This window comes from Chiroxiphia lanceolata, chromosome 4 (assembly GCF_009829145.1).
Source record: "Chiroxiphia lanceolata isolate bChiLan1 chromosome 4, bChiLan1.pri, whole genome shotgun sequence".
NCBI lineage: Eukaryota > Metazoa > Chordata > Aves > Passeriformes > Pipridae > Chiroxiphia > Chiroxiphia lanceolata.
This window is the reverse complement of record NC_045640.1, coordinates 57,264,485-57,281,483: the sequence shown is the minus strand read 5'-3', so window position 1 is coordinate 57,281,483 and position 16,999 is coordinate 57,264,485. Positions and strand designations below refer to the sequence as shown.

The 16,999-nt window shown below is 42.0% G+C and overlaps 1 protein-coding gene across 27 annotated transcripts in view; it reads left to right on the top strand.

The window, feature by feature from the left end:
• The window catches only part of ADGRL3 (adhesion G protein-coupled receptor L3), a 513,383-nt gene that overhangs the window by 449,363 nt on the left and 47,021 nt on the right, over positions 1 to 16,999 (top strand). For all 27 annotated transcript variants that reach the window (XM_032685704.1, XM_032685699.1, XM_032685696.1 and 24 more), the window contains 2 exons: positions 5,543 to 5,609; positions 7,024 to 7,115. In XM_032685704.1, the coding sequence (XP_032541595.1) occupies positions 5,543 to 5,609; positions 7,024 to 7,115 (159 nt within the window). The remainder of the gene's footprint in view (positions 1 to 5,542; positions 5,610 to 7,023; positions 7,116 to 16,999) is intronic.

Sequence of the window (16,999 nt, the reverse complement as noted above, 5' to 3'; positions counted from 1 at the left end):
TAGCTTGTGGGAGTTAGTGGCATGCAACAGGATGGCTGTAGAGCCTGGGAATACAGTCTTTAACCACAGCTCCCACAAAGCACCACAGCAGCTTTGCGTTGCTGAAATGTTTCTGTTCCTGTTAAATTAGTATGGACCTTTCTGAAGCACAGCAAAATAAACATATTCCATGGGATACCCTGCTTTTTCCCAACAGGCCTTGGGTGCCCAAATGTTTCCATGGCACGGAAGGTACAGGCAGAAAGTTTGGCTGAAATCCACTGAAGGCGAACAACAAAACTTCACTGTTTTGGCATTGAGGAGGCAGCAGTTGTATGTGTGTGCCAGTAAAATATGTCTCCCTCCCCACAGCATAAAGTAGTATTTTTAATAATTAAACATGTATATATAATATTTTGCAAGTAAGTATTTACAGATATTTGCAAAGCCTAAAATATTTATTTATAATTTTTAATTCCACAATGCACATTTTTATCACATTTTCTCAGAGGAAAATAAAAAACACACAATATGTTTTGTATAACTATCATGCTCCATCTGGTTGATGGATGATGATGTATTTTTCAGTGTAATGTTATTAGAAGGGTAGAACTGATTAGAATTTGCAGTGAACTATATGCCAGGCATACATAATTTGATTGCAAGAAGTTGCTTGGTTTTGCCAGGTTTTGTAAAACATCCTCTGGAATATATTACTTGCCTCCCTCCATTATTTACTGCATTTGTTTAAGCAGGACTTATGGAGCTGTTAGTGTTATTTGTTTTTTGCCCGGCATTTGGTGCCACCATTCATACATCTCAGAATGATTTGCTTAGACACCCAGTGTAGGTTTTTTTGATTTCATTTGCCTTTCTGAATCCAACCCTCCTGTAACACATGCCCAGATTACATAGCCAGGAACAGGTAGTTGTTCCTCTCCTTCTTGCTTTGCATATCACTTGGTGCTTGTGATTTTCTAAAGTGTCCCATGCCCTACTATTCATATTGACACTTTAGAGTGGCTGCCCTGTAAAGATACTCTTTTACGCTTAATTATTTCAAGAATTGAGATCAATCCTTTTCCTTTTACTATTTTTTTATTTAAGAGTAGTTCAAACCACTTATATTAAAAGATTAGTTTGCTTTTATAACCAAGCAGCAGCATAGTGATTCCCTTAAAAGATCATCCCATTCAGGCTAACAGGGACTGTTCATGTGAAGAAGCTGAGCGGTGGTTGGTCCTTTCAGAAGTGTTGCATCTCACCTTATTCTGACTGTAATTTCTAAAGTAAAGATGAAAAGCACGGAGCTCCACTGCAGACAGTGGGGTTCCCCCACATTGCCAAAGTGATTCTGGCAATGCTCACGTGAACTTCCAAGTGACCATTTCTTACAGACCAGGTCTTCAGCTGCTGAGTCTTAAATGGCCACAGCTCAAGTTTTGCTGCAAAAAAAAGAAAATACTGGGATTGCGATTTTAAAAAGTCACATCATGTGCCTTGTCCCGTGTGTTAACCAAATCCATCCATCTCCTGGCCGGATTTATGTCAAGGATCATGGTGGGCAATGCTGCAAAATGCAGAGGGAAAATAGCATTTGCAGTTTTTGTTAGCGTTTGAAAATAACTTGTGTCTAGAATTAAATGCTCAGTTAAGACTTTAGAAGTCTCCCTTTGAGAGGACCTGTTGTAGAAGCAGGCCATCCAAAATTGACAGCATGAAGCTATTCCATATTCCCATACCTTCCTGAGTTTAATATCAAAGTCTCTTACAAATTGCAGAGGAAAGCAGCTACGCTTTGAATGGTTCAATATATTTTAGAAAACATACTTGTAGATATATTCATCCACTGGTGATCAAATTCATCATGGCAGGAATCTCTCTATTGTTTCTTCCCCCTTCTCCCCCCATTTGGAATGCTATAAAGCAGGATATACATGGTAAGCAATCCAGCTGTCAGAAAGCAAAATGAAAGCCCTGTGTATGTACACAGCCTCCAAGTCCATCAGCCAGCCGCCGACATTTCGTGCATGTAAATGTAGCTCAGAAAATAGCTTCTAACAGTGCGGTCTGTCTTGGGTGGCTCCACTGAACTTGTTTTATTTGCAGCGTTGTTGCCAGTATTTGGAGGAAGAAGCATGAGCAATGTGGATGCTGAACTCCATTAAGCAGAACCTATACTGCACCCTTGAAAGGCATGTCTGGTGCATACATATCCCATTACTGCACCCTGACAAGGAGGCTGTATAGCCACGTGAAACAAACCGCTGAGCTCCCATGAACAACATGATATGTTTAGGGCTCTTCAAATTTTATGGTCCAATGGCAGCTAATGATTGTTTATTGGTTATATTTAATGCACACCAGGGATAGGTTAGTATTTGATTTCTCTTCATGCAGAAAATAGAGTAAACTCTTTGTAGTCTTTATTACTTGGGAAAAGCTTTAGGTGAATATTGCGAGTTGTCACTGTGGAAAAGGAGAAAATTAAAAAGTAAAGGAAAGCAGTGCTATGGAGCTCGTTACAAGGACTGAATAAGTTAGTGTGAGTGTTGGAAGAAGCAGTGGAGTTTTGAACAGTGTTCCCTGCATCTGCACATTTTCTGATAATACGCTCTGCCTTGTTCTGAGCCCTGAAGCAGCTCATTTGCTTAATGGCAGCAAAGTCTGAACTCGTAATGTGGCAAGTCTGTGCTCACAGTGCAGCTGCATGTGGAGGGTCAGAAGTAACTCAGCAGCCCAAGATTAGCAACTTTGGGAAGTGAGTTGCCTGATTGCTTCCTTGTTTTGAGGAGCTCATTTATGCAGCTCATTGTGCATGTGGGGTTTTGTGTTTTAAGGGAAGAAAAAAGCTCAGTGTGGTACTTGTCTGATTAGCAATTTACAGCTCCGCAATGCAACTGGCGGGATGCCTGCGTTTCGATGTTTTGGTCTTAATTTGCATTTTTAATAAGGTACGACTTAAACAGGTTCAAAGTTGCATCTCTTTCTGATGACCACCAAGCTCCTCAGCTTTTTTAAGTCCCTCTGCAGATCAGTCCTTCAGCTTTCCATTTAGTCACCCAAGACTAAGTATCATACGTGGTTTCATAGAAAGGTGATTTTTCTGTTCAAACAAATAAAAAATTACATCATATTCTTTAAAGTGTACAGAGAGGTGGAAAAAAGCTTTCTCTGTTTTTCGCAAGCTGTACTCTGGCTTAGGTGAAGCCGTCTCTCATTGGAAGGGCCTTCTTTTGCTCCGTGTCTGGCCCCTGCCTATCCTGAGGGCAGGACCTGGCTCCTTTCCTCTTTCTCATCCACAGTATCCATCTCTTGTCACTCAGTTGTTCTCCACGACTGAAGAGACAGATTTTTTAGGGGAACAGGGTGGAAAATCTCATCCATTTAGCTGTCTGGAAAAGAAACCAGTTGCTTTGCGCTTCTTTCCTCAGCCTAGCACGGCTTTTCACTTATTCTGTATTTCAGCTTTCACTGATTTTCCCTGTGTCCCAATCTATATGCATTAAAAACCGGCTGCACCAGATGTGACCATAAGGCTAGCCATCATGCTTTAAGAAGTAAAGAGAGGGTTTATGTGTTTCCTCTTCTCTGGGTTTTCCAAGAGCCAGCTCACTCTTTATGCTGAAGGAAAACAACGTTGATGGCAACGAAAATACACTGCATTCCCAACTCCTGGGCAGCAGAGGCTGGGAATTGTTTTGAATGTTAAACTGGAAAAAAAAGATTTCAAAATATTTTCATTAAAAAAAACAAAAATCACAACCCTTTGAGTCCTCTCCCATGCACCAGCTCTCATGATCAGTAGAAAAAAGTGATGGGGCTGCATATTCCCTGATTTATATAGAGCAGCTGAGGCATAAACACTAGTTACACTTTTTTCCTATGGGGGACGGGGTCTGAAATGCCATGTAATATGTGAGCTGCTGCTATGCAGACATCTTTATTCAGGGATGAGGGGAGGGCTTTTACAGGGACTTCATTATCCTTGAAACGTCTATTCCTTTGTCAAATCTAGTTGCAATTGGGTGACAGTTCAGATGTTATTATAGGTGATACACAGATGTCATGATCACATAAACCCTTTCCTACAGGGAATCAGACTCAAGTAGTTTCAAGTCACTCATGTTGTTCCATTACCAGCTGCATCTAAATCACCTTGAACTTCAACAGCCACGGAGGAAACAAGATTTCCCTGCAATTGCTCTGAAAGCCTCTGTTTGCCTCTTGCATTAAGATTTTGATGCTATCACATGAAGATTCTGGATGAGAAGCTGCAGAGGCAGTTCAGGAATGACAGTCACTGAAGTGACGGTATTTTAATTTGTAACAAATAGTGATATGACTGTACATACATCGATACATCTTCAACACTGATGAGACTTGAAATTTATATGGTCAGGGAGAGAAGTGTGAAGCTTTCTCTGCATTTTTGAATTTATTCATATCTTGGCTTTTCCCAGTCGTAGAGAGCCAGGGCATGTTGTATTATTCTCTCTGCAGGCATCTCCTGCTGATCATGTCGTGCAGGGCTGCTGGCACAGACCTTTATGCCTGTTGCAAAGTCCATTGGAAGGGGAAAAACATGAAGCACATAGACTAGAGCTGTCATTTGTGAGAACTGCTATCTCTTCCACTGCAATAAGTTCCTGTCACTTGCCTAATTATGAAATTCCATTGGATGTTTAGTATGAGAGTGGTTTTATACTTTCTCAGGTCCTTTGTGTATAAACAGGGCTGTGATTTGCAGCATTGCAAACATGACAAGATATTATTATTTTAAACATCATGTGAAACTTTCTTGGAATTTACATTTGTCTGTCTTGTAACCAGTCTCTTCCATTTTATCTTCCTGTCACCTGGAATGAACTAGGAATGGAAATGTAATTTCCCAAGGGCCTTAAAAAATGTGGGGAGTATTAAATGCGGTTGAAATTAAGCGATTAATAATTTAGTTTTAGGCCATGAATCAACTTCTTGTGATAGCACAGACCATATGCAACCCTGGAAACATTAGTGGAAACAAAACACTCTGGAGGTTCAGGGAAATAAAACACTTGAAAAGGGAAGTTGCTGAACCTAATTAAACCTCAGCCTCCTGTTATCCAATTCAGGCTTCCTATTTGCACCAAATTTGCTCTGATATGATTGCTGGAGAAATGTCATCTCACTTGACAGCTGACAGACAGCTTGGATTGCATCAAAGTTGGAGAGCACTGAGGAGCATAACGCAAAGAAGCAGGTCTATGGATGTTCATCAGACCTCTTCCTTAAAATACCCCCTCAGTTTAAGGATTTTTTCCGACAGATGCAGAAAGCCTTAGCAAATAAGCCTTGTGCCATTTTCTCCCTGCTTCCTCTAGAGGTAATTATCTTACTCCATCAATAGCGCTGTCAGAAATTGGGCACATAATTCAGCATTTAAATGAACAAGCAATGTAATATTTCCTGTCTCCCACCGGCGTGTTTTGCAGCTCACATTCTTCTCTGTCACTTGCTCAGTCTTGATGTATGTCCTGAGTGCAGTCCTTGAATGCCTTCTTTCCCCTGTGTTTCATTACAGATGTTGGCTCCGACTTGACACCTACTTCATTTGGAGCTTTATAGGACCGGCGACCTTGATAATTATGGTAAGAACTCCTAATTAACTACTCCATCTCTCAGGTCAAGAAATAAAACTTTTGCTGTCCCTTTACTCTTTATCTTTAATTTACACAGATTAATTTGAGAAAGGCATGTTCTTCCTTGACCCTGCCTGGCACAAGCAATTAGACCCTCATTATGAGAAGCTCTTGGCATTGCAAAATACTTGATCAAAACAGGCTGGGGAGCTTTGGAGCAGGCACTTGCAGAGTTTGGTTACAACCATTGGACATTTTGAAGTGCCAGACTCTATTTTGATGCCACTCACTGCTCACCCAATTTTTGAATTCCAGATCAAAGCTTTTCATTGATAATGCAAAAAAAAAAAAAAAAAAAAAAAAAAGAGGAAATATGGGATGTGGGCATGAAATAAAGTCCAGACTGGACGAGTAGTTTGATGAGGGTTTTTTCCTTCCCAGCAGAAGCTGAAGCTCGTATAGCTTCATGTTTAGCACATTGTCAGCATATCAGCTAACACAGCAACAAGGTAGAGAACCGAACTTTAGAGACAGCTGGAGTTTTCTTATACTTAATTGCTACAATATGGCTTAAATAAACCATCCTTTGTTTTGACTAACTACAGTTTGGCTAGCACAGAAAACCAGGCACTCCCACTTCAATGCAGACATTGTCTCTGCTTCTCCTTTAACTGGGGACCATTTCAGCAGCCTTCCATATCAAGAAGGGGGCCATGCCACCAGCTACAACTGTTGGGTTTTCTTTTCCCCTAAGCAATTAATTCATAAAAAGGTATCTTCCCTTTTTGATTATGTCTCAAACTCCAGACTGGGATTTTGAAGGAACTCCTTTCTAGGAATTGGCAGCCTTTTTAACACTGAGGCACTGAATCATCACATCTTTTACAGAACAAATCAAATTCCTTTTCTTTTTTTTTTTTTTTCAACTTTGCACTGTGCTAAGCGTCTTCAGCAGTTGAGATTTCCCCAACCCTCTGCCCCATTACACCATGTGTAAAAGGTGTATTCACAGGAAAGGATGCCTTTATGCTTCGTTACAATGGGATTGGCTAAGTAAGATGCTTGGAGTGACTTTTCACGCCTGTATACCTCTCAGACACAAAAAAGCCATTGCAGCAAGTATTTTTAATTTTCCATAACATCAATGAAGCACTAAAGTTGAGGTTAGAACCAGCCTGATATCAGTAACATACACAGTGCCACAGCTTTGGAAGGCTGTAGCATCACCAGTCCTGCAGTCCGCAGGCCAGCTCACCTTATAAAATGCTTGGAAATTTTCTGTGATTCAGTCACTATAAAATTGTAGGGAGAGCTAATTTCCTACAGTAACCCATCTGTTACAGAGAAGAAGCTGACTTTCTCCCCATCATGTTGTGCTGTGTCACATAATCCTTTTTTTTTCCTTCCCCTTCCCCCATTGCAGCTTAATGTCATCTTCCTTGGGATTGCTCTCTATAAAATGTTTCATCATACTGCCATACTGAAACCTGAATCTGGATGTCTTGACAATATCAAGTAAGTGGCTGGGGTTTTTTCTTGCTCTCTGCCTGTTTCTGTCTTTTGCTGTTTATTCTCCCCATTGCGCTCTGAGGAGCATAACAGGGGAACCAGCTCTGCTGGCAGTAGTGATAACTGGGGATAGTACACTGGGTTGTGGCACTGCAGAGTGGTTTCTAATAGGTACCAACAAGTGGCTGATGATGAAGCACTATCTTTATTGGGATTGGGCTGCCAGTGGTGGCATTTTCCATTTGATTTTGCATGAAGGAGGCAAAGCTACATTTTCAGTCCTTGGAGCAGGTAACCCCCTAGTCACACTATGTAAAGAGTGCCCAATAATTACCAGCTAATTATTGCAGTCTCTACAGGGAAGGTGTTGAACTGTTGATTATTACTATTACTCTGTGCTGTGAGGGCGGCAGTCTTACTTCTTTTCTGTTTGTTCTGGCCCCTGACAGATTTCATGACCCAAATTCTCCCCAGAATCTGATTGCTTTCAGCAGTGTTACTGAGGATTTACCTGGGAGTGCCCACATCCTCAGATGCGCTTTCCAGCCAAGGCATGTTTCGCCCTTGGACTGGGTTAACATCTGAATGCCCAGTAAATCTGGGCATTTTACTGTCTAGCAAGCTGCTTCATTATTATTGATAGAATATTAGTCTCTGTCAGTGCCTGTTTATTCAAGTACCTCTGGCTTTAATTACTCTCTTCAAAAATACAAGCGGGATTTCAGGTGCAGTGCGTGATAAGATTGGGAGCCTGCTAATTAACAAAACCATCTAATGAGCTTCAGGAGGAGGGAATTGCTGGGAGTCAGCGCTTTACTGCCCACCCAGGAAAGGAGAGTGTTATGCAACACGGCTGGAAGTGGGTTATTCTCTGTCTTTCTTGGTAGGAGTAGGAGAAGAGGTGTGAGGGGAGCTCGTTAGGAGATGACTGAATTGCACAGTTGCAAGGCAGTTCTCAGCAAGTTTATTGTTTATACTGCTGAGCAGCTCATGCAGATGCAGCTTTAATTTAAACCAGGTCAGTCCCCCCTTGAAAACTTCCTCAGCAGGCAAAGCTTGCAATGCCATTGGCATGCCACAACCTGGCATGGTCCGTCAGGTGAAGTTTTAGTTTCTTAGCTGAAGCTTCTTCTACGAGGGTTGTGAGGAAAGAGAACTGGAGTCTGTGCAAATGCAAGAGACCCCAGTGAACTTGGAAACCCACAGGGCACTCGTTTGCCCAGGTTGTGGGCAGGCTGCTCTGTGGTGTGCCTCTGTTTCTCCTGACATCACTCAGTACAGAATGAAATTGGGAGAGCAATCCCCCCTGGATGTCCAAGATTGATCCCAGCAAGATAGTCTTTCATTTGGTCTTGGCTGAGGTATTAAAGGAATGGTACATTTAATAACATTTATTAATATGGCTGCTTGTCATGCATTAGTGCTATGGGATTGCTTACTGAGAACACTCTCTCTAAGGTTACCCACACAAAATCTGTCTAGAAAACCTTGCAGTATGACATTTAAATTAAAAAATGGAGAGGAAAAAAACCCAAAGCCCTTATAATTAAAGCAGAACAAATAATTGCCTACTGAATAATCTTCTTGTGCTAATCTCTAGTATCTTTGTTTAAAATGCCAAGAATTTATACAACCAGTTGCATCAATTACAATGTCATTGTAAAATATTTTATAGGTTCTTTGGGGGATGAGTGTCTAGTCCTGATTTGACTTCATTAAAACATTTTGAAAACACAAGCAATTAAAATACTTTTAAGTATGTTGCTGATACACTTCCAAACGTTTTGCTTCATTACAAATTACTTTTTATGCTTGAGAAAAAAAGAGAAACATAATATAAACTCAGGTAAACAGCCTCAACCTAGAAAGTTTATCAAAGCAAGAATTCCAGAATGGACTTGATTGTAATTTCTGGATACCTAAACAGGACAATGTTAAGTCTCTAATTTCAAGATGTGTTGTGTCTGTGAATGTGCTTGACTTAGGAGGAGGTGCAGATTTGTAACAGAGAAGGGAATTCACCTTTGATGGAGTTTTCTTAGGGAAGCAAGGGGTTTGCAGTTTCTAGAAAGCTTTTCAGTAAGATCATAGTTTTATTCTAGATAAAATCATAGTCTCCTTGCAGGGAAGACTGTGGTCTTCTTGCAAAGTCATTGGCTCTAACTCAGTTGCAAAATGTCAATGTGTTACAGCAGCTCTGGGAGAAAAAGCCACAGATCACGTTATTTCACAGGAGACCACGAAGATCCTTTTTGATCTTCCCTCTGTGGGTCTATAGGGTTGGTAAAAAGACCCCCAGGTCCCAGAGCTTTGCATCTTGTTGTATTGGTTTATATTTGAAAAAGCAAAGCAAACCAAGGGCCTGCTTTGGAGGGCCCCTTGCTGCCATCTGCATATGACAACTTTACAGCACATGGAGAGCTGAAAGAGAGTTTGTTCTCCCAGTTCATTTCCTAGCAGTACTCTGTGTTAGGCTGTGGTGAAGCTCTCGCAACATAAATCCTGAGCCTGTTTAACAACAGCAAAATACTTGATTCCCTATGGCAACGTAAAAATAAAGGCCATAAAATATTTTAATAGGCTGTTAATAAGCGCCCCTGCAATCTGGTCCTTGCCTATGTCACTTTAAAGGTTAGAAATACATTATGAAGTATAGAAAATAGAGAGCCAAATAACTCCACTTAAATTAATGAACTTGATAAGGGATCAGGTGTCACCTGGGATACCTTTAATTACTGCACCAACAGAAAAGCCATTCAAAGGGCAGTGCCTGAACCAGATGCTGTGTGGCTGATAGATTTGTAGGCACTGTGCAGAGTTGTAAAAATAAACTTCCCTAACCTTCAAGAACAGTCCCTGGATTATTGTGCCAGCATGGGAGATTCTGACATTCCTGTGGTGGGGCACCAGTTTCCCAGGGGTTACCCAGCAAGAGATTTGATGAATATGGGGCTGGTTTAATTTTTACCCTTGTTAACTTTTCTGGCTTAGCCCAGCACTTTCAAGAGGGAAGTAGGGTAACCACATGTGTGGGTCCTTCTCCCTGTGCCAATAGGATCCTCCCAATGTGGCAGGTTGGTACTGAGCCGATTCAGTGGGTTTTGCCCACTGAGACAGCAAGATTCGTGCTCTAGTTCTGCTTTTGAGGCACATAGCCAGGAAAATATGTGAGCTTCTGTATGTGGGATATGTTGTTCAGAGCCACAAGAGTTTCTGTGCCTGCCACTGATGCCAGTAGGACACTAGCTCCCATTTTACAAGAGGTACCAGCACCAGGAGTAGCATGCTTTTATCCAAGCCCTTTTGAAAAAGTTGAGTTTGATGTCTTCTTTAGGATATTTACACAGAAATTTTAAGAGTTCATCCAGAGTGGGGATCTCTTCTGCCTTTTGAAGATCTTTAGTATGAAGTGACACAGCCAAGGATGCCCAACCAGCTGCCTCTTGCGTGGTGTGTGTAACTTCTGCCCATGCCTCCCCAAACACAGGGTGGGAGGGGATTTTCCTTCCCAGCCTTTTACAATGGCTGTTTCTGGGACCTCAGAATCCACTGTGGCCACTCGTCTCTGTGGCTCCTCCATCTCTTTGTGGCTTGTTGGCAAACATAGGTCAGCAGAGATGGGCAGTGAGGAGCATTGTTTAGTCTTTGGTAGCTATGCCAGCATCACACATTGTCTCACTCATGACCCATCTGAGAGCATAAGTAGGATGCAAAGGGTGCACAAAAGGGCTCATGAGCACAAACTGATTTACTGTCAACAAATGTATCTGGGGAAGACATTGTTTTGGAAGATTGATTCCCCCAGCCCTTACAAACTTGAAGGGAATATAGATCTTTCAAACCAGGGACTACGTAAGCTTTTTGGATGGCAAAAGCCTGCTGTGCTGTTTCCACCTAGTCATTTCTAGCCTCATAGCCTGTGAGGTGGAGACTGTGGGCGTATCAGTGCAGTATTGATGCACTCTTGCTAGCAGATGGCTCCTCATGAGGATGTGTTACCAGCTGGAATTCTTTAGAGCAGCTGTGAGGCTGTTTCACTGGAGGTTGCTGCCATGTGGAGTGATTTCTGGAGTTGAGCGGCAAAAAGTCTCTCCTTCATGCTTTTCCATTGTGCCAGGTAGATCTTAGATGTGCAAAATGTCTCAAACTGTCACAGACAGGACTACACTCAATATTTTTTATATTCACATTCTTGTAGGAAACCTTATGTGACAAAGGAAAATACCTTTTACGTGAATAGTCCAGCATGGTTCTTCCATTTTCCATCCATCAACTGCTTTCCAGGTGGTCAGGCATGTACTTTGGCAGCTTGTGGTCTTTGCACACCAGGTTTTCATCCAACCTATGCCAGATGCTGCAGCACAACAAACCATTCACATATTTCCAGATGCTTAACCCCCATTCTCTGTGCAAAACAGGGTTTCAGATGAACCCTCTCCTCCAATGCCTTTGCGTTGTGTGGCAGCGCAGTGCTTGTTCTGCAGCCATTTAAACACTGCTCATTTGAGTCACCGTGGTATTAATAAAGGGAAATAAAGAGGAGCTACACTGGTGGTTGTCCAGATGTACTCTTCACCCTATCTAGTCAAATCTGAGATCCTGTCTTTACCGTATGCTCTCATTGTGCACAGTGTGGGGCTTGTTAGTTACTGACATGGAAAACTGGTAGAAAATTGGGCAGGGAGAGCATTTAGCTAACAAAAGGCAAGTCCTACAAGTGGATTGAGGGGATTCATCAGCAGGGCTAAGCAGTTGCTGCACCTGAAGTTACACTGGGCATCTCCAAATGGCTGGAGGGGAGAGGGTGAAACCTCCTCTCTTCTAGCAGAGAGCAGAAGCCATCCTTTTCCTTACAGGTGTAACCTTTCCTTTGAAGTTCCCACAGGCACCCTAGTGCCCTCTCCCCTAGTGCTGCTTGAATGCAGCTGAGTTTGTTAGCATTTCTCCCAGCCAGACCAGGCTTCCTGACATTCTTCTGTACCGTAGTATGTGGCAACAAGATTTTATTTTGTTTACTTTGGAAGACCAACATGTCGACCATAGCTGCCAAATGCAGTTGCAGACCCGCTAGAAAGAAGGCAAGAGGCAAAGGGCTTTGTCAGCTCGTTTCTCTTTTTGTCCCATTTTATTTTGTTATTGTTTTAGCCAGGGTATAGGTTGGCTTGTACCATAGGCCACCTAGATGCTCTTTAGTAAGCACAACTTGGGGGGACCTCTTCAAAGAGGAGCATGTCAGGCTGTAGTCCTGGGTTTGTTTGAAAAGCTCATTGCAGTAGAATCTCACTTGAAAGTCATCCTGGAAATTTAATTTTCTTTCTTTCAGACAGGGAGACCCAGGGTCTTAGCTCGAAGCATTTTTTGTTGCTAAAGAAGCACTATTAATTAGGGGCCTTGAGATAGTTTAATCCTGGCATTAATCACTGTAGTTCTGTTGCAGTTTCTTTCCTCTTGTGGAAACCTGCTCCCATCCCATCTTCTGCAACAAAAGAATGAGCACTATATCAAAAACATGAAATTCCCTGAAAAAACATGTATTTATTCCAAGCATGCAGGAGATAATGTTTTTAGGCATTGTGACCACATTTGGAAGAACACATGCTCAAATACCATTAATGGGGATGAAATGGAAATGTTCTGCACTGCAGCCTTCAGAAATCAATCCTCAAATGACCAAAATGAGCCCTCCTCAGCTTGCTGGCTGCCGTGGAAGCTTCAGATGGTCCGCAGCTAAAGGCACACAGCCCTGATTTAATGGGTAAATAAAAAAGTGTGTATTCTCCCAAGTTTCTGACTGGAAACAAAGTTCACAACGTACGCCTTTATTTTGTATTTTTTTTCCATAGGAGTCGGTTGCTCAAAAGCTTACAGAAATAAATCTAAGAATGGGCAACCTAACAGCCAAAAGTAGGAGCCAGTGCCAAACCTTGATTATTATTTTATAAAAGTTTGCAAAGCTCAGTCTGGACTCTTTCAAGGAGTCTGTCCCAGGCTGGGGGAGGTGAGGGACGAGGAGGATCAGGCACAAAGCTCAGAAGCCCCTTTTGAAGATATGTCTCTTTTAAAACCGTTGCCATAGCCCGCTCTCCCCATATGTTGTATGGGTGTAAGTGATTATCTGCTCATTTTCATGCTTCAACATATGTATTTTATTTAAAGAGACATGACTAATCCCAGCCCCCAGATTAGCCTGTTGTTTCAGTCCTGTGGGTTTGCTGTTTGTTTGCATAAAAAAAAAATAAAAATCCTGAGTTAGGTAGAAAATTGAAAACAAAGGTTAAATAGAACTTCCAAAAATCATCTGCAGAAATGTTTGAATTAAATTCTTGATTTAACACAGCGGTATTGTGCTGGCAGGAACAGAGGTTTACCATTCTAGTTTTATTTACTCAGTTGATTGAAATGCAGAAAAAGTAAACATCCTGGGTTTGGTGCAGAGAGGAATGAGTTAGACTTTTGAAAATACAAGATTTTTTTCTCCTTTGAGATGAAGAGCTTACATTACCAATGCCGAACAATAATTTGTAGCAGATATACTATTACTAAAGGAAGATTAATTTGTGCTTTATTGTAGCCATTTTAGGAACAAAACTAAGTAAGGAGACAGTAAGGATTATTTCAACTTTTTTTATTGAGATTTAAGCTCATCTATTGGTTTCCAGATCTTTTCTATTTAATTATAAAATGCTGCAACATGGGAACAGTTTGTGATGCCGAAGGGTCTGGAATTGAATATTGCATTGCTTTCACCTAGGAGACTGGATTTGCAGAACAGCAGCACTTTAGTCCTTCATTACCTCTGAGTTTGTGGTTGCTTGGGAGTGCACAGGGAGGACATGGTACAATGAAGGGGTCCACCTCTTGCAAGCTTGACCAGCACTGCATCTGGGTGCAAAAGGTCCAGTGTTTTATCTTCAGAGTTCTCGGTTTCCGGTGAAGAAAGGGCCAAGGGTCTGGCAACATGGAGACACCCTCTGTGGAGCAGCAAGCAGGGGGAGGAAGTTTCATGTACCCGTGCAGCTTTGAGGAGGTGTGTGTGGTAGTGTGAGACGTGGAATGGAGGTGCAAAGGGTTTGAAACACAAGCTAGTGAATGCAAATGCTTACAGGAGCCACAGTGAACCTGTTAAACATGACCCAAAATCCTGACAAGACGTTACCTATAACTTATAATGTTAAATAAAACAGCAACGCCTGTACAGAGTGAGGTCTTTTTAAAGGTTTTCCTACAGCTCTACTATCAAAATAGAAAGATGAACTGAGTGGGTTGTTCAGGAATAGGGTGTTGAAAATCTCTGCTTTCAACCAGCTTTGCTATGTGCAGCGCTTTTGAACTCCTCTGACTTCTGGGGACAGCAGGCTCAGAGCACAGCAGCTCCAGGGATGCCTTTTGGAGAGGAATCATCCATGGATTCCTGTTCCAGGAAAGGATAATCTGATTTTAGGGAACAAAAAGAGCCCCTGAGCCTGCGTTTAGGTCTGGATAAACTTGGATGAGAAATGAAATGTGTTTTAAGAGTGCTTGGGACGTGCAGAGATGACATTCTCTGTCACCCGAAATCTTAACAGGAGTGTTTTGCAAGGATGAACAAATGATCTGGGCACTTTGGAAAATGAGCAATAGCTTTTTCTTTCCCTTGGAAAACCTCCCTCTCTGAAAATTTTAGATGTTAGCCATGGAGTACTGAGCTGGGCATTAGAAACTGCCTCCCTCACTTTCATCATACCAGAGCTCAGGCTATGATCCATGTGTTTCATATGGCCTTGAGAGAGAGTACTATGTCTTCACAATCCTGATGGTCATAGAATCATAGATTTATAGAATATCCTGAGGATCATCGAAGGCCAGCACCTGGCCCTACCCCAAGAATCACATCATGTGCCTGAGAACATTGTCCAAACACTTCTTGAACTCTGTCACATTTGGTGCTGTGACCACTCTCCTGGGGAGCCTGTTCCAGTGCCCAACCACACTCGGGGGGAAGAACCTTTTCCTGATATCCAACCTAAACCTCCTCTGGCACAACTTCAGGCCAGGTCCTGTCACTGAGTCATCACAGAGAAGAGATCAGTGCCTGCCTCTCCTCTTCCCCCATGAGGAAGTTGTAGACTGCCATGAGCTCTGCTCTCAATCTCCTTTTCTTCAGGCTGAACAAGCGAAGTCTCGTCTTGCATTTCCCTGGATCCTGTGTAAGAAAGCACCATGCTTCCTAGTGCCTTGGTTAACCCGTTGCTGCTCCATATAGCCTTCACCTGCATCTCTGCTTGAGCAAACTTACAGGCAGCCTAAAGCAAACCCAGAAAAATCAGTCAGAGTTGGCTCAATATGAATTATTTACAAGCTTCCTACCAAGAAAAGATATGGCACATTTTTATTTTGCCAGAGTGCAGAGTTTGGGAGCACATCAGTGGCAAAACCCCTACTGGAAAAACATCTGAGACTGTGCTTTTGCCTGGGTGCCTTTTTCCCCCAGTGATGTTGATGGCAGCATCCGATTTTGTTTGTTGCAATCTGCTGCTGCCTGAGTTTTCCACAGAAGGGTTTGGTTAGTATCAGATTGATTTGGTTTGGGGTCTTGCTTGTTTCCCTATGGTTTTGTGATGGCTGTGTTAATGTTGAATGGTGATTGTAAAGCACTAATCTTCCCACTGATAGGTATCGTCCTTTCTGAATTTAAAAAAAAAAAAAAATCAATCAGCGGTTATTGATTTGAGAGAGTGTCCTGGAAGATATTAAATACCTACAGTCTTTCTGTGAACCCATAAATCATGATTATTGTTTTAAAAGGCCATACATTTTAAGCACTTTGTCAGCAAGCCCTGCTGGTGCTATTTGGATAATACAAATGTGTCTAAAGGCTTTGCTGAATCCATATAGTGTGGAAACAATTAGATATGTGGTTACACATCAGCGTGGCTTGAATAATCGTACCATGCCTTTGCAAAGTTAGAAGGAAGGAAATAAACAGGGTAAGCAATTCTGAGGGTAATTAATTACTTAGAGAAAATGAGATGAGCTTAACAGAATTTCTCTTTCCAATTGCAATAATTAAGAACAAATCTCAGAAAGCAGACTGTGACTTCCCTGGGTGAGTTGAGGGGAAAGGGATGATGCTTTGCCTTTGGCAGAAAAACACAGCCATTGGTTGTCCCAAATCCTAGGCTCGGGCATCACATGGGGCCAAGGAAGGTTTGACCTCATTCGTCTGAATAAAATGTTAGATCTACTGGTAGAAGTTAGAAGTGGCCTTAAATATATATAAAATTACACTTATGCCATGTAAAGCCAAGGTTTTCTCCTGCAAATGAAGCTGATGGGCCCACTGACCCCTGAGCTGGTTACAGATGTCTTCAGGGGATGGGCCACCTACTGTCAAAGACAGTGTGGGAGCCAGAAGATGAGACTGGGAAATGATGACTGTGTGATGAACACTAGCAGCCTAAGGAAGGAGATTAGGAAACCATTTGGCTTCATGCCATCAAGGTGGTAACTTTGTCATGAAACTCGAAGGCAAAATCCTTTAAGCACTCTTTTATTGCTAGCTATTGATTTTTCTCACCATGAAGATGCTCCTTCACTAATTAATGATGAACCCGTTTGCTTTATGAGGGGAGTGCTGGACTTTCCAGCTCCTTCCTGTAGGTTTTCATCAGTTCAATAAATCAATCTTTTCTAATCCTTGAAATTTAAAAAAAAAAAGAAAGAAAAAGAAAACAAAACATCCCTAGTACCTTATACCAGCAGGCAGCGGGGAGACACAATAGCACACTTTATTTTGTGTTTCTCTCCTGCATGCCTGCAGGAAACGTCTGTCTCTCTGCTTTATTTGCACCATATTAAAATGAATTCCATGGGTCTTTCAGAATGCTTGTGAGGGGGCACATCATCCATCT